Source organism: Coenobita brevimanus, chromosome 85, assembly GCF_032717465.1.
Source record: "Coenobita brevimanus isolate Jiangsu-jjx chromosome 85, ASM3271746v2, whole genome shotgun sequence".
NCBI lineage: Eukaryota > Metazoa > Arthropoda > Malacostraca > Decapoda > Coenobitidae > Coenobita > Coenobita brevimanus.
In genome coordinates, this window is record NC_137038.1 from 7,873,625 (window position 1) to 7,896,003 (window position 22,379).

Here is a 22,379-nt window from a genome sequence, read left to right on the forward strand (position 1 = left end):
AGCACGGGAGAGCTGCCATTAGGTGACCAAGGTTGATATATGCAAGCATGTTGGAGCCTAAATGAACAAATAAATGAGTGATAATTCTCAAGTTTAGTTATAATAATGGAGTGCAAGGTTTTCCTTCTTTCAGGTAACTCCAGCCAGTTGTGAGTAAAGTGTTAACTGTTTCAGTCTATTAAATGCCTTTTTGCAGGTTATTCTTACTGGAATCTGACCATTTTAGTTTAGGACAGCCCTATATCATACAGGAGGAAATGATTGAAGGTCTTATGTAACACCCTCCTACTCAAAAAGTACTGCTTATCCTAACATCCACAATAACATTATAGAAGACCTCAACCAGGCATGTAAATATATATTTTTTACACTTACTGATAGTAACTGTAGGTCCCATGCAGTTCCAGCACCACCATTGTGCCACTAACAAGGAACTTAGGCAATTTCAATAGTGGCTGTTATGCCCTTACTGCTGCAGACCCTATGTAAGGTCTTGGGTTTTAATTTGAGGTTTTCCTTCTTCTAGACCACCTGCTATCCAAGGCCAATGAATCTAGCTTATGCCAGTGAATAGACTGAAACTAAGTGGAAGAGACAGCTATGTGTTGTAGACTCAGAAAAGACTTATGTGTAAATATGTTTGAATTTCCCACCTAGGAGTGTTGTGCATGGCCAGCTACTGGGCTTTTGATTCCCAAAGTATATTGTTTTTACCTTAGCCTGGCCCAGATTTTCATCCTTTTGCAGCCCATTTGATGCAGCTTAGTGACAATAAGCCAATATAATGGCTCTGCATTCTTTTCACAGCACTTCTACAGGACTAGTAACATTTTTTAATGTTAATGTATTGCTACAAGCCACCACTGAAGACGAGGAGAAGATCATTTTAAATAAAATTATAGTAAAAGCAGTATAATACAGTACCTCCCAAAGAAAATGGCAATGAGGTTAAATATGCCTTATTATGCCTTTCAGTCACACCTCTTCTTCTCCCTACTTAGAGCTTTGCCAAGCAATTTCATTTCCATTTATAGTACTGAATGTTTTATTACAACTGATCAGAACAATATACAGCACCAAGCTGCAATATATTACTCATGAGTAAACATAGTACTGTACAAGATATCAAATAAATAATGTTGAATGAATGTAGGATGCTGGTAAATGATAATACTCATCAGTAAACATGGCACATGAGAGAAGATACATACCGTTCAGAGATTTTAGGATGTAAAATCATTATATCATACACCTATGCTGAGTACCAATAAAACTGTGTGTGTGTGTGTGTGTATCTATCTATCTATCTATCTATCTATCTATATATATATATATATATATGCATACTGGGTAAAACAGAAAGAATTCCAGTCCACCAACAAGCAGTGAATGCAACTGCAATTCAATGTATGTATGTATGCATATGTATATATTTGTGGCAGGTGGGGGTGCTCACCATCCACTCACTCAATGTAGTGTTGCTGTTGGGTGTCTGCCCTTTCCTCTCCTCCATCCTTTTTTCCTTCCATCCTCTTCGGCCTTCTTTTCCTTCATTCTTTCCTTGTCCTTCTGCCTACGGGTAATTTGACACTCCCTCCTCTGTCTTTCTTTCCTTCATTTTTTCCTCTTCCTTTTGCCAATGACTCTATACTGAGTGACAAGCCACATGATTTCCTGTACACCAGGAAACCATTTACTACGCTGGGTGGTAACCATATAGCCAAATTTTGGCGCCTGGTGGTTTAGTGGGTAATTATTGCGCTCCAATCGGATTGAGCCGGTGAAGGTTTATATCCAAGGGATGGTTGGGGTTGATTGCTCATGTAATGTCACTCAGGGATGAGTGAGGCAGGTCACTCTCATCTTAAATGTCAGGACCAACTGCCTACCCCAGGCTCCTACACTCCTCATGGGGCAATGTAGGATTGGATGATGGATGGATGAAAATAAATATATATATATATATATATATATATATATATATATATATATATATATATATATATATATATATATATATATATATATATATATATATATATATATTATATATATATATATATATATATATAGAGTGTGTGAGTTTTTACGCCAGGTACCCCTTTTTTGGATAAGGGCTAAGGCGTTGCCCCTGGGCAGAGGACTTTGGTTTGGAGCGTGTAGCATTTTATGACCGGATGCCCTTCCTGATGTCTACCAATGACCCTCGGGTGGATTCGATATATATATATATATATATATATATTATATATATATTCTTACCATTTTACCCAGTATGTACTCATCTCTACACCTGGCTAGGCTGAGATGTGGGCATCATCCAGCACTTAAGTCATCAGAAGAGGCTGGATGACTCTGTCGCTGATGCCCCTCCAGGATGCAACACAGTACCCCATACTATTAAACACATTATGGAAGACTGCATTGCACACAATCACCTGCGCCAACAGCGCAACATACACTCCTTGAGAGCTCTGCGGGAAAGCCCAATCTCGATCGTGGCCTTCCTTAGGGACTCAGGGCCATTCAGCCAGACTGCCCAGGGAACAACTACTACTAATACTAATACAAATAATTACAAATTATCTTATCAGATCATACTGAAGGTATTGTCATATGTACAGTGCCAGTGTTTAATGTCAGATTCAAGAAAGTACGTTATATAATTCACCAAGCAGACACACAGCTCTGTCATCACCACCACCTTATTTCCAACTAAAAAAGATGGATACAATTCTTAACTTTTTTTTTTTTAATCATGCATTACATCACAGTAATGAAGTTACGTAAATGACTACAGTACAGTATTACCATTCTTTTAAGTCTTTGAAAAATACCACAAACTTCCAGTGTACAATACAGCAATGATGAGCTATTTTATGTATTAATTTGAAAATGGATTAAATTTACAGAACATTTGCAACGAAAAAAACTATAGTACTATAATAAAAAACTGACAGCTACATTATTTTCTGTTGGATGCCTTTTAAATAATGTAATATTACAGTATAGCCTACTAAGAATTAAAAAAAAAAAAAAAAAAATCCTTTGAGATGTCACATATGCCGTACTCCAGCATGTCCTTTGCCTTATGATCCAGCCCTCCTTCCTCTCAGATTCAACATGTAATTCTGAAATAAAGCAATGCATTATAATATGTTTCTCAAACTGAAGTGATGACTATAACTTCCAGTCTTTTGATAAGTATACTGTAGTAATGCCTCAACCTCTTTAATCTGATAACCTATTATTGACTCTATTTTCAGTTTTTTGATAAGGATACAGCTGCATTTCTTCAACTCTTTCAATCTAATGACATTTTTAATCTTATTCTAGCAGCTTCCAGATGATGATATTTAGCCAAGGAGAGATCTCATGCAGTGAAGGAGTTATTGAAGATCACATCTGACTTCTTCACTTTAAAAAAGTCTCAATAATTCTTCACAGAACTGTTTGGTAGCAGCAGGAACTAACTAACACAATATATCAATGGACTGATGTGGATGAAGTAGCTTGATGCAGCAATATTTGTTGAACTTATCTAAGCAACCTATAGCGATAAAGCAATCAGAGATCATACTCTCAGGAGAAAAATTTCCGCTGTACCGAGCTAAATACAGTATTCAGCACAACATTCTTTAAGTTGGCAGAATAACTCTCTAATGCAACATTTAAAATGGTATCTTTAACAATATTCTTGAAAGGCCTAATTTAGCAACACCTAACATTTCACAATGATCACATTGTCAAGTGCACTTTTGTTTAGCCTCAAAACATTATGAAGCTCTATAACTGTAAGATAAAGCAAACTGACACTTAAAACACAATCTCTCATTCACATTCACAGGTGGTTGCCTTAGGTCTGAAATGCTTCACATGTAAATGTTAATCTTGCAGTGCAACCTCAATATTATTAATCATTCTGGTGCAGGGGGCCCTTGGTTATTGCAGTTACCTTCTCTGAGAAAAGACCACATTAACCAAAGCTACATTAATAATTAATATTGGAATATCATAATAATGGCTTATTTGCTGCTGGCCACATGGCAAAAATCTCATTTCTCTATAAATTATCACCAAAATAATCCTAAACACCTTGTAAACATACCACTGTTACAACGTTCTGTGAAATAAACGGAAACTCTGGGTATTCGTATATGTATAAAGTCAATTCATATTAAATGTGGCAGTCAACAATCAGCACATGCATTATTCTGCTCTGGTATGAGGTGTCTGTTGCAAAGGCAACAGTATCCTATCTTACTGAGCTTACTGCAGCTTGGTGTCAGAAATCAACTCCACTGACACTTTTGTTATCATTTATTTTCATATCACAAGGTCACAAGGAACTTTTACTATTCATTACTCTATTTTTAAAAATTTTGATCCATATATATTCTAACATATTATGGAAAACTGGAAAATCTGGCTATGCAGCAAGCATGAATACAAGCTCAAGCTATATAAACTTCTGGAATCAGATGACAACATACTTTTTCTTAGCCTGTCTGGTGCAAAATACTTGCAAGGTGTCATGGGAGGTGCCCAATACCTCTTCCCAGTACTGCAACAATACGGTAAGAAAACACCCCACACAACTCCTATCACAGAATACTTTTTTTCTTTTTCACTTACAACCAAAGCTTGAATATGCATACAAAAGCAGTATGAAAGTTAGCGTCAATATATGGTGTAATGTATCATGATGACGATGATGACTACTCTCCAATGCAGCGGTCACGTTTGGCTTGAACAGTGTGTGTGTGTGTGTGTGTGTGTGTGTGTGTGTCACAGCTCTCTGTTATAGCTGCTCCTGACTGCACCTATGGAGGGAAAGTCACAATACCATCTCCTGCACTAATGAAAAATGCACAAACCAAGGGCCCACTGTAAAGCAAAATCTTCTACACTACAAGTATTGAGATAGCCACTACTACTGCTGTACATCATAGGCATATAAAACTAAGTCAGCAACACATCCCACTTGCTAGAAAAAAATCAGTATTAGTTTAACTTTGAATTCTCAACTATACTCAGTAAAGTTCTCTTAAGTGGTTAACACTAATTAAGAACCTTTAGTTTGTCAGATTATACCTAAGATATTTGAGTAATATATTCTGCTTCATGCATTCTATGGATTGCTCCTTGTATAGGCTACAAAAAAAGAATCAGTATTACTGTATGTGAGTTTTCAAGGTTTAACACAGACTAAATGGATCTAGTGCCTGCAAAAGCTAGGTATTCAAACTGTGCTTAGATTATGCTTCACAAATACCTCATTTCAGTGACGCTGCACTAACATCAGGCAAACACTTAAAACCCATTGTGTGAACCTCCTGGCTTCAAACATGTCCTCCTAAAGCAAGATGCATATGACATAAATCATGTCTCATTTGCCATTACAATTGGAGCACCACTTTTTTTTTTTTTTTTTTTTTAATGTACAAGTTCATGGTAACCCCTTGTTCAGACAACTCTCATTTAACAGTGGACTAGTTAATGCTGTATCATGTCAACAATTATGATTTTATTATAAAGTACCCTTTTTCAGTTAGGTATATACAAATTTCCATCAGTGTGAATATGTAGACAAAAATGTTAATTACTTTGATCTGTGAGGCAAAAATTAGCAAATGGTATATGCATAAGAACATGGCATTGCTGGGATTAACTGTACAACTTGGCACTCTTTATGTGGTAGCTGGGGCCACTCACCATCCACTCAATGTAATGCGTCTTTGGGTGCCTGTCCTTTTCTCTCCTTTCCTTCTTCTTCTGTCTTTCATTCCTTCACTCTCACCTTCCTTCTGCCTAAGGGTGACTTTACACTCCCTCTTCTGTCTTTCTTCTCTTTTCTCCTTCCTCTTCCTTCTGCCTATGGGTGACTCTACACTGAGTGACAAGCCAAGTGGTTTTCTGTACACCAGGAAACCATTTACTATGCTGGATGGTAAACATATACAGTAACCAAATTATGGCACCTGGTGGTTTTGTGGGTAATTAAGGTGCTCCAATCAGACTGAGTCTGTGTAAGTTTATATCCAAGGGATGGTTAGGGTTACTGCTCACATAATGCCACTCAGGGATGAGTGAGGCTGGTCACTCTCATCTTAAACATCAGGACCAACTTGCCTAGCCCTGGGCTCCTACACTCCTCATGGGGTGACATAGGACTGGACGGATGGATGGATGGATTGCACTCTTTACTGCCAAATCAGCTGATGTGCCATTTCTTTATGATTTATATTCATATAGTGGTTTATATTGGCAGTGTGATGATCTTCACATCATATTCAGCTTCACACTGGTGCCAAGGAGCTTCAAATGGCCCTGATTTTCTTGTGATAGCATGGCCCATTACAGTATTCAAAGGCAGGTCTCTTGTACTTAGGTGAACTACAAGACCACATTATTCAGCTTTTTGTCACCAAGGAATGTCCAGATCAGACACACTTCTTCACACCCCAGAAATTATTTTTTCAGTAAAAGTAGCCTGACATTTATTTGTGGACAGACATTCTCCCAGGAACAGAATGTCTTGACAAGTGACCTTTCATGGGTGAGTATGTCATCAGGTGAGCAGGCTCTGAAAGCAACCTCGTTAAGGTTTCACCCTAATTGTCTCGGCAATTGAGATGTGACATGCATCTGGCTCAGGGGAGGATGAACTGACTGAAGCATGGAAGTTCATTTAGGGCTTAATATTGTGTCTGGCTAATGCAGAGCAGGAATATGATTGTTATCTCCTAAAGCTTAATCTAAGCATGATATGGATACATGGCTTTCACAGGCACCATATGCTTTGAGCCACTGAATGAATGATTTTACACTATAACCTGTCAGTTTTGGTGTGTAACTGCATTATCAAGAATAATTTAGTAAAGGTCCATCATGATCCAAAACTTTGATTAATTAACTTAAATCAAGAATTCATTAAGAGACACCTTATATTACTGCTACTACTAATGCTACTGAAGAACAAACACATTTTGGACATCAACATACTTACCACTGACTACAGAGGGTCAAGAGTTAATCCCAACAGATCTTCCCAAAACACACACGCCAAGCACCAGGGTTGAATAGCATTGAGGTGATATGGAAGATTGATGGAAAAGGGTTATGATAAGTGTTAGTTTTGTTATAACATTATGACTAAGCAAATGAATCAATACTTACCGAAACTAGTTGGTCATTTACTGCTTCATTTTGGCATTTCTATAATTATAATGGAGTATGGAATTTCACTGCATGTTTTGTCATCAGCACTGTATGTGAACTAGTACAACTGGGGCAAAATATCATCTGAAACTTATAATTTTTCACAAACACTGACTCTTTTTCACAGGTCCGACCAGGGATAAAGTGAAACCATAACTTCTCCATCAAAAATAATTAAAGGACAAGACACATCTGTCATTTTCAAATGTGTGTGAACTCTCAATCATGAACTTATATCACTGTTACTTCCAGTCTGGGTTGGTATTTTGGCACGTCTGCTTACTCAAAACTACAGTATCACACTGTGAAAGATGAGAACTGCAAATCTAAAGACACGTAACCCCTTAATTGTAAATGGCATGTATTTTTGCAATGGGCTCTGACAGCCATTATTATCAATCAATACTGTGCTACCAAGAACCGTTTGATAAATCCCACACAAATTATTAAATCAAATATATTCATTTTAATATACAGCTACTCCTCACCCTGCCCTACAGTGGGAAAGAAGGTCCGGATGATGATGATGATGATGATGATGATGATGTACAGTACATCGGTGCATCTGAATTTTATAATCGCTCTATGACATATACACTTCATTACTTTGGATCAAGTACAAATAGCTGAAACACCTTTTTTGTATAACAATACTACCCCATGACAGTTTGGTATGGGTGCACAAGATTTTATGTGGAGCTTGGCAGTGAATGGGCTAATTGGCATTTACCCCTTATGTACAGTTATGTCTAATAATTCCTAGTATGTGACTACTGCAGCATACTATTCAGCCTAGAGGAAGTGTGTTTACTCAAGAGGCTAAGAAACTACTGTTATAATCCCTTTTAGCACAGGGATATGTCACATAATTTTACTCAGTTTAATTACCTCTCCTTTTCTGCAGATGAACGATGTGCATTTTCCGTAACATTTACTGTTAAGGCAAAAAGGTCTAATGAAGAAAGAAAAATCATAACCAAAAGTTTGACAATCCACCTATAATTACTGTATTGCCACCAGTTGGGGTAAGAATTGCATTATTAATATTTTTATGCTCATGTATGAACCTAGCAAACTTAGGATAAAATACAAGACAATAATCATACCAATGTTTTTACTGCCAGAACATGAGATAACGAAGATGCCATAAGCACAGACTATCTTTGGTAGGTGTGATATGAGGCTCTGAGGAGATAAAGGACAGTTGAGACCCAGCAGTGATACAGCAATTGACAACACTGACAGTCTGGTATCAGATGTACCCAACTTTTGCAGTGTATATTAGGCTGTTACGATTAAAGCCAAGTTCAGTCACATGAAAGGTGTCTGTGGCTACATCAAACTCTCAGAACTGTATTCAAATGGGTTATGGAGGCTTTCTAAACCTTACTGGTTTATTTAACATATGGCATGTTATTCTCTTGTATGTTTTATACCAATGTTGCACAGCCACAGATAGTATACAAGAGAACAGGTAGGTTTAGCAGAGTATGATATATAATTCTCTGTGCAACAGGTACTACAAAGTCTCCTAACCTGGAAAGAATACAATCCTTACTCATTTAAGCAACAAGCACCAGTGTGTTGAGTACATCTGGAACTAAACAGTGAAGCTTACTGTGTACACCATTTGGTCTACAGGACAGTGATACAGAGAGAAGCCTCAAGAGTGACTAGCTTATCAGCAAGTAGTTTTGATGTGGTGCATAGAAGAAACCAGCCAACAATAATCCTACGTACACAGGATCAGTACAAGTACAGTATAACTACACAGATTTAGTATATCCCTCACTGCCATAATATACTCATATATTCACATTATGGCCAAACTGACCTGTCAATATCATAACATGCACTATTGTAACTTCTCTAGTAGGAGTATGAAAACCACACCACAGTATTTTAACATCAACAAAAATAAATTCTCATATCAATACTTTCACTTCTCTCAACTCCCTCAACAATCAACATTCCCCATGTTCAGTTTATAATTATTCTCATTCATATCAATAACTTCATCTCACATGGTGTTAGCAAAACAGCTACTTTCATTCCTGTCAATTTCTTTAACTAAATAAAAGACCAAATTTTTTTCTTGTCTGATTATATTCCAATACTACTGAATTGCTTCTTGAGTTATACATACAGGGCACAATGAGTATAACAAATGGAAGTGTCATGATAGAGTGTAGATTAATATCCTCCGAATATCCTGGATCAACTACCTACGAATAACTCACACTCACACACGCTGCATACACACAAACATACCTGTCATAATTTACAATCACATTTAAAGCTGACAAATGCTATACCAACTTGTGCATGGATAATATTGACTCACAATAATTAGCTGTGTACATTACGTAACAGACAATTACTAAAAATACTTGGCCATTATTTTCCAGAAAATATCACAAAATAACTTAACTCACTGGTAACCAAGTACAGTTTTCCCTCTAATTTCCTTAGCCTGTGTAAAATTTTCCTTAGCCTGCATAAAATAAGAATCAAAGTGTTGTTTACAAAATTTATACTGCAATAAAATACTGTACTTCAAAAAACTGTCAAGAAAAATTAATGGAGGTGCAGGTCACCAGTAGAAAAAGGGGAACTTGATAATACTGAAGGAGAGGCAACTGTACCAGTAATAACTAATGATGGGTAGGACCAGACTGAATGCAAATGTAAGGAAGAGCTATCTGATGGCTTAAGACCATTATAGAAATAAATCTGAATTATCACAACAGTAAAACTTTGAATTATTAAAGCATTAGAAACATACTTAATCGCAATAATGAATCATGCAATGATGTTGAGACAGATCGAGGAGGGAAGAAAGGAAGTGTAGAAATTATGCAGGACACCAGCACTAAATGAATGATTGCTAAAGGTGTCCTGGTATGAAGTTCTTCTACAACCAACTTATGATATATGGATAATGATGGTAGGATTAGTGTACACCATAATCATCATCAGCAAATACGAGTTTCTTATCACGTGAGAGGAGGAGAATCGGGCAGAAAGATAGTTCAGCAGCAGCTAGCTTCTGCAATATAGCACAGACATTCATTCACTTACCATTAGTTTTGGAAATTCTTGGCTACATCTCATAGGTTATATACACTCAAGCAGCTACTTCATATGTAACTGTGGGATAGATCAGTTCTGGAAAATCTTCAGTTAGAAGCATCACAACCATTATGTGCATAATCCATCTGCCTGCAAACAACTATTTGACTTAATTTCTTCCTATAGCTCCTGGAGATATGACAGTGAGTGAACAATATGTAAGCTGTGTGATGCGACTGGATGTATAGAAAATTTGAGGCAGTTTGACTATAACCCTTTCAATCGAATGAGGTATTTTCCAATTTATACCTGGACAGTAATTTCTATCAACAGATTATTTTATTCCCATCAGAGAGACTTCCAGCAAGAAAGGTTGAATAAAGCTTTAATTAACCCCTTCACTATAAAAGATCCTTCCTGATGTGAATAAAATTGCATGGCGACAGCAAGAGTGGTTAAAAAGTTACTGATTATCCCTTCTTGAACTCACACTTATTAAAACACAGGGACTCTCTGCTCTTGTTCTTTCCACTCTATGTGACAGAAAGTGGGGTTACGATGACTCAGTTATGAAAGTGCATGAAACCTGGAATGCCAAATTGAATATACTAGTAGAGAAAATGGGAGGACAAACAAGGAAGAGCAAACTGCATGTAAAAGTGAAATTGTCTTAAAAAAAAAAAAAAAAATGCAACCTTGTCTTTAAAATACTGGCCCCAGGTAGTTTTCTTCTCCCTTAATGATTTGGATGTATCAGATTCCAGGCCCCCCCCCCCCTACAAGTTGGAAGTGCATGATTGATGATTTGGTCAGGAGGCTCAATCATGTTTCCTAGTGCTCTATACTGTATAATTTCTTCAAAGATCCAGTTAATTCACTTCTTCAATCCAATGATGTACTTTCTAATTTTCTTGGTATAGAACGATGAACTCATGCAGTTTAGGGGAGATGTTTCTATTTGATGGTGTTAGATATAACCTCCATTACCCACTTTCACTATGATTTGTTTTCCTTTAGTTGACTACAATCATCTGCCAATAGCATGATTAGAATATAAAATAAAGTGCCGGTATGTCACCATGCTGAAGTGATTATTGTGATGTCACTACATTTCATGTACCAGTACTTAATTTTTCCACATGAAGGTGCATTAGTAGTTTAGTGATGGTTAGACAGGTGTGAAGAAAACTGTTATTCTAAGAAATTAGTGCCCTCCACTGTGCCTCTGGTTCATAACATTACAATATATTACAGGCCAAGGTACCAAAACTTAATTTTTACCAAACAAGCCTTTTGCTGTTACAAGGATATTTTAACATACACAGCCACAACATACCAAAAACTTGACATGACCCTTACATTTGGTTCCACCTCCAGAATTTCTACACACAAACCCAATATTCACATAAAGGGCCAAAATCAAGACAAAAAGCACAACCAAACAACTTTGACACCTGACAACTACACCCACATACTCAAGCAAATTCTTGATGCAAAATGGCACAAGAATAACTTAATGCCATCTTGTTCTGTGATTTGTCAGCAAACCATCCAGACATTCTGAACACTATAATTAAGCTGACTGCATGTTTAGGAGAAAGAATCAACTTGTACAATGCCTGCACTACCAAGGGTTAAGATGCAGCAAGATAATCATGGTAATATGTTGTTTTCTATTTACAAGATTTCAATATGCAGTGACAAAAGGGACATCTCAAGTACAATATATATACTGTTTAATTGTGTGGCCCTTACTCCCTCCCCAACCCAACAACCCCCTAAAAAAAGAAGGGAGGTGGTAGTGAGAGAGCGGGGATCCACATGTCTCGTGTGTGTGTGTGTGTGTATATATATATATAATATATATATATACACAAATGGCATATTTAACTGGGTGCTCCCTACTCCCACCCCCATCCCCACACCCCCCAGAAAGAGGGGGAAGGAAGTGACAGGAAGGGGATTCACAGATGATTATACTGGCATCTTGGGCTCTCTCATACCACAGTCCCGAACACCACTCCAAGCCCCAACCCATATACAGCCACCAGACTAGAGGCCACCAATTTTCTAGTACCACAAATCTAGGGCCAACTATCTGGGGTCAGCAAACAAGGGCCACTGGTAACGGGCCCTTAACGAGACCAGCAGACTGTTTATTTAACGTACAGGACACGCATGGTGTTGGTGAAGCCAGCGCCCTTCTGCCAGCCAGTCACAACTACCACAGGGTCGCCAGCCTTGATAAATTTGCGCTGCTTTCCAAAGGCCACAGCATAGTCCACACGGGCGTTGACATCCTCCATCCAGTCCTCCACACGTTCAGCTAGGAGGGCAACAAGTAGCCAAGTCAGTCACTGATTGAGTAATCTTACAGTAGGTGATAACCAAGTAATCTCTCATGTGAATACTTACAATTACAATATATAAAAGCTTCTTTTTTTTATGTTTTCATTTAAAGAAGAAATGAAGTTATCAACACTAAAGGAGAAACTACAATATATAACCTTAATATACATAATCACTACTAAACTTAACACTATTATTCTTAAACTGAAAATATAAAATTTTTAAAGATGTGTAAGCAGATTTCACCAAGAGCTATTCTACAAACCTAACTAAAAACAATGTATCCAAGGTAACAAGCTTTATATTTGCTTTTTTATGGTTAGTAAATAGCTGTAGGAATTATGATGGCAAATCTGTGATGCTGCACACCATACCATCTTCGTACCTCGAGTAGGCATGAATACTGGATCTTTAACTTAAGTCCCCATCAGTCCAGTCAGATAAAGCCTTATTAAATCTCTTCAGTATTGCAGATCTTTAAGTTGAATAATAAGGAGGTAACATGAATATAATAAATACATTGTACTTAATGGGGTCTAGTGCTTAAGACGTCTTTAGGCAGTGGCCACAAAAATACTTACTCTTCAATTTGATGACGTACTTCTTATTTCTTTCATACTGCCTCTTGATGGTCTCATTCACCTTTAGAGTTTTTATCAGTGAAAGAGTTAGTGAAAGCCATAACCAACCCCTCCACTTCAAAGTCACCCCAAAGTTGAATAAAATAATCAGGAGGAAGCAAGAATTAAAAGTACAAAAAAAGAAACAACTATCTTCCCAGTCCCGTCTCAAGAAAATTTACAACTGGCAAAATACAACTTAAATCCTATCTTTATAAGCGCCCATTTCATTTTTTTTTTTCTATGTAACTGTCAAACTTTGGAAAGATACTTGTGTCTGTCTGTACATCAGAGGAATGAATGGTTTATGGCAGCATTCTTCTGATATACAGGACACAAAGGCTGCACACCATCAGAATCATAATGAACAATAAAAATAAATCCATAAAACTGTAAAGTGCATCACTACAACCCAACAAAATAAAATAGCAAACACAGGGGAGTTTCTGGTGGATGGAAGGGAGAGCATTTGTGAACATGTAAGACAAGCCAAATACAGACAGCTCTTGTTACTGGTGGGGAGCATTTTCCAAACTATCAATGCTTTTTCCATACAACTCATACCGTTAACTGAAAACATTGACAAATCGACTTCACAGCCAGCAATGGAACTTTTAAAAGGTTTTTTTTTTTATTTTTTTATAGAGAGAGAGAGAGAGAGAGAGAGAGAGTGATAGGGGGGTGTCTTCATACAATGACTGTCTGTACTATTAGAAACAAAGGTGCAGAATAGCACAATTCAAACACTGGTGACAAAGGACACAAGTACCAGGAAACTATCAACTGAACAAAGCTCAGTCTAAGGGCTTTTTCACTGGCGAAGGAGGCTATGTAGCACATTCTTCTTGGCAGTTTATTTCTGTATATATATATATATCTACAGGTATAACCCCTTTAAGAATGCATCACTGAACAATACTTCAGTTTAATGATGGTAAATTTGACATCATTCATACTTAACACACCCAATTTCAAGATATTTGGTGAAGGGGGAGAATTCGATGTAATGACTGCCTGGCACCAACCACAAAACATTGCCCTGAACCCTCACCTTGAGTTAGTGTGATATTATCCATAATATGGTCTGCATATTAAGTCTGAACAATGATGAATATTTTACAAGTACTCATGTAACAAAAACTGACTAATATGTGTGAAAAGTACAATTTAGAACATTCTTCTGACCAGCTGACCAAACCACTGTTTACTTAGCTATAATAAAGCTGCCCTGAGCCTTCACCAAGTCAGTGTGATACAATTATCTTCAATATGATCTGCGCATTTCAATTCTGAATGATATTTTGAGGACAAAATGACAACTATGCATGAAAAGTACAATATAAAACAGTTCTCTGAGCACTTAATCACTGAGGGCTTGAGTTCAAAATACATTACAGAATACTATCAACAATATCACCATGATCTATGCTTGATACTTCATCTACAGTGGTTTATCCTGATGTACTGCTTTACTCTAACCTGGAATTGCTCCATTTTCAATGCTAAGTTGTAAAGACACTGACACTAAAATATGATGCTGGTCATGAAGTGCTATGGGAGGAATGCAGACCTGCAATATTTTTTTCTTCCACTGGGGAACGTGAAATATGATGCAAAATGGCAAAATTCTACGACAAGTTAAGATTTACAATTAGTATAGAATGTGCTGTTTTAGGTGGCTATGGACATTACTCAGGCTGATTCTTGATTAATTAAGTACAAATATCCCCCTAAATGGTCAACACTGGGATGTTTGGTAAAGTATCCCCACTGAACATGTTATAACTTACGCTGTATACTGTATTTAATGTTAACCAATTTCATAATGTTGGGAGGTAACACATCCCTATTGTTAAATGAGGTATACCTGTATTTTCTTATGAGTTTACTTCTGTATACATAAAATTAATACTGGTATTGTCTTCTATGCTGTGTATGTAATCTAAGTTGCCAAAGAAGACACAAATAACATACAGTAACAGAGCAATTATTAAGTGTAATATACTTGATAAACTGCAAATGAAGAGGTGTTACAACACCTAAACTCAAATAAATACAATCCTCAGAACTGTTACTACTGACCTTGCATATGTTAAAATATATGATTGTTACACCCTATCTTCCTACTCATGCACTGTAAGATATTTTTCATACTCGTAAGACTTCACCATCAACATCATCCTGACTTTTCTCACCTGAGGATGGGGTGATGTTCTCAATTCATAAGAGAAAATGGCAAGAAATGTTGCACTGTTGTAGTTGCTGAAGGTGCCAGCTAGCATTATGCTATTACTTACCATTCTTTCTGACCTATGAATCTATAGCCTTATGCTCCATGCGAGCCTTCTACTGTTTAACTTCCTGTACAACAAGTCATGGTCATAAACAGGAAGGCCAATTCCATACGGGATACTAATTAGCACAACATACATTCCACCATAAAACAAATTAAAAAATAAATACAGTATGCCAGTACTTAAGTAGCATTAGTAATTTCTTTAAAAAAAAAAAGCTGTAGGACTATTTTTAACCTCATATGCATCAACTGGATGAAAAAATATTTCTACTTCCACTGGAACAGCTTTATGCACATATGCCATCAAGGCATCTTCCCTTAGTAACACCACAAATATTTAAAAAAAAAGGTAATTAAAATATTTGTAAAATGTTTAATGCCTTGTATGGTGAGCAAGCCTAAACAGTACTTGTAATTATAAAAATCAAATGCAATACTGAACATGATTACTGTTCATCCCAGTACTTCCGTAACTGAAGGTCATGCTCAATTATTAATAACAGTGATGAAAGAAACCTGTACTAACACACAATACTACCATTACGTTACAGGCACGTCTAGTTATAAGTTTGTTCGCTATGCGATAAATTGCTACAACAACGAACAAGAAGTTAGTTCCATTTTTGGAACAACAATGACAAAATTGTTGCAATTTCACTACAACGATGCCTCCCAGTCTGCTGATTGAGCCAAGATGGCTGTCCAGTATTTACATTCACTGTGACTGTCTGCCTTTCATTCCATTTTGTGCATGAGTGGCCACTGAAACACCACTGCAACTGTCAAATAACAGTGCAAGTACAGTATGTAACAGTTAGTGTAGGGTTCAATGGTAAGTGGTAACTTTTTTGTGTGTGAAATACAGAAACATGTGACTTTGAAACTGTGTCTACATTGCACACATGGTCTCCCAGTCGGCTGACAGAACCAAAATGGCCATCCAGTGTGTACATTTGCTGTGATCATCTCCCTTTCACTCCATTTTGTGCATGAAAGGCCAATGAAACACCACTGGCAACACTAAATAATTGCAAGTGCATAACAATTTGTGTTGGGTGCATTTTAAGCAAAGTGATAACTTTTTGTGTGAAATACTGAAACTTGTGAACTGGAAATTTCTTGGCAAGGAAAGCATGGTGCTACTGAGGGGCACTGAGGACAGGCCTAAAAGGTTAAGATTTTAAAGATTTTAGGTTACGTGGTCACAGTCCCTCTTCCTATCCCCAATGAACCCTTTATATTAACTTCGTTATACAATAAATCATTATGCAATGTTTTTTTGCTTAAAGTAACCCCACTGTAATGCACATCATGACTGTTTTTCAATCGTGACATTAAAATATAAAAACAACTTATTATATCATAATGAGTATTAGAGAGAGCAATACTCATTCAAATATCAGTCCACAAGGTTGCTTGTCTTGTGGTGCCTTTCCACAGGCACCAAAGTCACAAGTTTCTACTGATAACTATTTTGTCCATCATAATCACCAATATCTCCCAAACTCCTTGAACAGATGCTGAATCACAGACATTGTGAACATGGTAAAGCAGCCATTGCTATATGGGGGCTATAACTCAAGCAGCCACTTGCTTCTTAATTTAGCAGATTATATATTCCTGCCCAGTGGTGTCTTCATACTTATATTACAGGCCCTATTTTCTAGTTCCCATACATGTTTCCTGCCTTGGGAAGGTTCTGGTATAGCACTGCCAACACATTCACTCATGGTACAGAAGTGAGTACATAAATCCCTTGAAAAGTATGGCAAAAACATGACTGCTTAACCTGCACAGTTTCAAGAAACACACTGAGTCTGCTAGACGGCATGATTATATTACAAATATAATTAATCAATGAAAATCTAGAAAACACAACACCTCATGCCAAAGTTTTGAAGTGAAATTAATACATATAATAAATATGTATGATCAGACTGTGTTGGCTACTTTTTGACTGCTAATGTTCTAGCTGTTGTATGATTGTCAAACCTGCCTACGAGTGATGGACCAAATGCTCAAATTGGCTGCCTACAAACTTACGCATATTACTAATGGAAACAATGTATTGTGGCAAAAACTGAATGCATAATTACATAAAAACATTTCAGTGCCTGGCCATGCTTTGAATTCACCCACTGTGTGTCTATGCTTATTAAAGAGCTGGAGGTGGAAGGGGGCTATACTCTCATTAGCTGGTGAGTGCTGTGACACCCCTACACTGAGCCCACTCCCCAGTGGTGCACTGCTTGGTGGGGAGCTGATTGGTGGCAACGGCCGATCACGAGTCGTCCACAGAGAATGTACTTTATGCCCTTGATGTGGCTGCTCCCAACCCAACACTGCGGCTTGGAAATAAAAGCTCATAAACGAACCCTACTACTGATCATATGGTATTCACACAAAATATACTGGGAATGTCACTTGGACATCAGAGACAATACCACAGAATATATATCTGAAACAACTGGACTTGGCCACCTATAATAGATTGTATGCTGTGCTAATCAGTGTCTTTTACTATCCAATTCAAATCGAAGTGTAGGAGAGCAGGCAATCACTGACCAGAAAATCTTTAAACCGTCAATCCAAGAACATTTTTATTTCATTGTTGCTACCATCAGATGACATTACACAGCTTAACCTTGCTCAGGAACATCTGGGTGTGACAGACCTGCTCTAATCCAGTAACCTCTATATGACTGGGATCTTGATCCTCCTCACTGGCATCTTAACTTTTTGTTCCGATGCAAGGTGTAGGGGGGATTACTTTTAGCTCTCTCTGGTTTTGCTTTATATCACTCAGAAGTTGTATTCGGGGGTGTGAGACCCAAGTGTACCTGAGGAGGTACATCATACTATATCTGCTCTCCTCGTTTGCAGGTTATTTCTATCTGTGTGGAATCCACTCTTCCAATCATGAAGGACCTCCATTCCTCAAGTTGCGACACAAGTGCTAGGCTCACAGTGTTCTTTGTTTTCTTCTATAGCTACTGCCCAAAAAAAACATGTATTTTTTGTCAATGTCTTTTCCTAATTTTTAAAATAAATACTCGTATATAGAGTTAAGCAAATATAAACTTATCTGCATAATTTTGTAGTTGATAACACCTTATAAACCATAGGATACTCAAGAAATCATTAAATGACATATGTGTGCAAATAGTCTTTTTATATGCCTGGGTCTGACAGACCCAGCTTTTCCTGAAGTTTACACAACCCAACAGCTGCTTTTGAGCACAGTTAAGGAGACAGACATCAGGTTATGATGGGGTTAGTGAAGACTGCTTCAAACCTAATCACTACAAATGTTCTCTCCAAAGTTTAATAAAACTGCTTTGTGGTAGCATAAAATACAAATTAGATCACTGGAATGAAGCCTACAGAAAAAAGCTGTCTGGTGGTAAGATGAAAATGAAAAAGCCATTGACTGAAGCTTAAAAAACTGGTAGTGACATAAAATGAAAAATGTCACTAAGGAATACTACATGACAATACTGCTTTTGTGCAACAGTTTTCTTTTTCTGGATCACACCAACCCAATTTACATTATTAATGGGAAAATGGATTAGGATCCTGATAATCATTATATTTTCCTGTATTCCAAGAAACCATTTACTCCAGTGAGTAGTATCTCATTCACTGGTAGAAGCACAACAAAACTAAAAATTATACCACCCTCATTTAAGTGTTTAAATATCTTGACTTAAAAGCCTAGCCTTGGGCCCCTATGCTACTGACATGGGCAATATGAGACTGGATGATGAATGGATGGATGATGGTAATGGGACAGGAAATCAATCTGTGAAGTCCAGCACACTGAAATCAAGTATTACTAAAGGTTTGAGTGACACCTACCCTCTTCTTCCCCGTCTGCATGCAAGAGGCCCAAATGATAATTGCAGTTATATTTCATAATTATCTTCAACTCACATCTGACTGTGCAACATGCATGCAACATCACAAGAAGGTATATTTGACTAATAAAACCATTAAGCAACAAATTACACAATTATGGTTAAAAAGTTATGCCACACATTATTCAAAGGATTAGGTTACAAACAGTAGCTGAAAAAAAATATTTAAGAAATAAGGAAATGTTGCATCACAATTTGCTACATAAATCTGCAGGTAAGTTTCACACATGTCCATTATTTTCAAAATGAAGATATATAAATGAAATAAAGTTTCCTCACCATTCAGTAAAGACTCTAACTTCTATGGTATAGTATTCTTTGGAATAATCAGGAGTTTAACATACAGAAGAGGGTCTGACAGATTTATTTGTAACTCTTCAATCCAATGACATTTTTATTTTTTATTTTCTATACCCCCCAAAAAATAATATTTAGCTATGTAAAGACTCTAAACTGGAGAGATCAGATATAACCTTCATTTACTCCATGACAAGAGGTATACCCAGAGCTGAATAAAATCATCTGGGGAGAGAAAATATAAATTGAATAATTTTGTCACCAGACTGAAGGGAATTATGGAAAGGTTGAGGAAACATTAAAGGGTACAACCAAACAATAAATATAAAAGCTTCTATACACTGGTTGGCACTTCTGAACACACAACACATTGCTGCCAACACAGTTTAACCCATATTACATACAGTGTCAGTTAGTACTGTATATACCACACCAATTAGACCACACCAATTATTCTAAAAATATCCAATTCATTTCAAGGGCAAAAAGTCAGATTCCTTGGTTTTAGTCAATAATATTCACTCTTTTCTACATTTTTGTATAAATAGTTCAAGAGCCTTTGTGCTGAGAAGTGCTCAAATGTAACAACTTTCGAGTTCTTAATTAGTTGTTACAATTTGTAACCTGTTACTCTACTGCAACACAAGCATGGGTATGGCAACACTGGAACCCCTTATATAGAAGACTCTGGGCAGTTTTCATATTTCTCATACAAGATTCACTTTGCCCCTTCAATCCAGTGTCCTATTCCTTTGGTTTATTCTTGCTATCTCCAGAAGAATTTATCTTAAGGAGACTTTCTGTAGTGAAGATGTTAGTGAAAGCCAGATGTAACCACTCTACTCAAATACTTGCTCCTCAGCTGAATAAATTGGACGTAGCAAGATTTAAACAAAAACATGTCACTGGATTAAAGGCATTTTAACCTGAGGCTTGAGGCATCTGCTGGAATATTCAGAATGCAGGAGCTGGCTACCGGGTCAAAAACAGCCACTAAACCTAACACTCCAGCTTACAATCACTCATAAACAATGCAAGAGCCTCACTCCAGCTAAGTGGAGGTTAACTGGTTACAGAAATGATCTGTTATCTGATATGACAGAAGTTCAAACCCAGGCTGAGACAGGGGGCTTTCTGATTTGAATTTGAGGAAAAGAAATTTGCTCAATGATTCGCAAGACCCAGCAACATGTTAAAAAACACTAATACCATCACATCAGTCCTGCATGAGACAGCCATAGTATACATTCAATATGGACTACAGGTATTAGTGCTGAACTGGTGACATGTGAAGATGTGTGATACAGGACTGCTGGGACTTATAAACTGGGCTTTCAAGTCTATGCCCAGAGTCAGGTGGGTAGTGGTTCGTGCAGCTACCCAGTCTCTAATCTACAGGGTTCTGGCAAAGCTAAAGGTAACAGGAGACAGAGTGAGCACATTTCAGAGGCAAGACTCAGGACTACAGTGGACAACGTACCCTTCTGAGGAACTGGGTATGACCACGAAGATTGAAGGAGAAAAAGGAAAGAAAAATAACGGTGAATAAAACGGAGTGAACCAAAGTAGGTAAATATAGTACAGTTCACCCTCCAAAGCCTGTAATTTCAAACCAGGACACATTTCAGGCCGAGAGCAGTACATGACTCATTAAACAAGTACACACCATCAAAAAGTATCACACAGGAGAGGTCTGATAATAACCTAAATGATCAGTATATATTACGAAATGTCAAAAGAAAGCTTTATACAGTAACTGTGCGGCATCTCCACCACAGCAAGAACACAAACATGGGATAGAATCACTTGGTAATTTCTAATAACTACTGCCTGTGCCCTCAGATTCTTTCAAAGTGTGCACTGATACTTATTTGATGAAGTGTACACAGTTTGCCAAATGCCTAATTACCTCTTACATATATGCATATATATTTTTTTATTCTTTCATTTCAGAACTCTAGTTAACCAGCAGCCAAACATATGGTACAGATCTCCAGACAACCGAAAGCTTCAGAGGGAACGCTGAAAAGAATAATACATAATAAAAAAACGGATTTCATTTAACCAGACAAAAATTAAATTATTTCAGTGTATGGAAGATTTTAATGGAGATATTTCAAATCCCATCATTATGAGGGATCTCTAAGTTAAATTTAACTCTGTCAAAGTCAGGTTCAAATCAAAACTGCTTTATTACAGGGGATCTCTTATACAGTGGATAATTCTGTCTACTGGTCCTACAGAGAGAGAGAGAAAGAGAGAGAGAGAGAGAGAATCCCTCTAATTATGATATATTGTCTATGCTGAATGAAGTACAATATATTATGCTAGATACCGTATCTATGCTGAATGAAACAATCTGGCAGTAGGCTACATCCTTGCTGTGCATGGTAAATCAGTTGACAAAAAGCAAGATGTACTGCAAAATACACACACAGCAATCCCCTGATTATCTCACATAATTCAGTCAAAGCAATGTTGGGTGGTACATTTTTTCATATAATGCCTTACTACCCCTCCCAGCCCCCCTACATGGGTCATAACTGCTACAAAAACCCTATACTGTACAGTATAACTAACCAAACAGAAAAAACAATCCCAAACAGA

The 22,379-nt window shown here is 37.2% G+C and overlaps 1 protein-coding gene across 3 annotated transcripts in view; it reads right to left on the bottom strand.

Moving 5' to 3' along the window:
* Positions 1-2,204: 2,204 nt before the first annotated feature.
* LOC145410342 (pyruvate kinase-like) overlaps positions 2,205-22,379 on the bottom strand; it is an 88,749-nt gene continuing 68,574 nt past the window's right edge. Inside the window, exons 9-10 of one of the 3 annotated variants that reach the window (XM_080280482.1) lie at positions 12,463-12,619; positions 2,205-3,131 (exon numbers count right to left, since the gene is read on the bottom strand). In XM_080280482.1, coding sequence (XP_080136608.1) covers positions 3,119-3,131; positions 12,463-12,619 — 170 coding nt within the window. In that variant the 3' untranslated portion in view covers positions 2,205-3,118. Of the gene's footprint in view, positions 3,132-5,417; positions 12,620-22,379 lie in introns of those variants that run through there. The other 2 variants (XM_080280480.1, XM_080280481.1) reach the window with 2 other exon arrangements.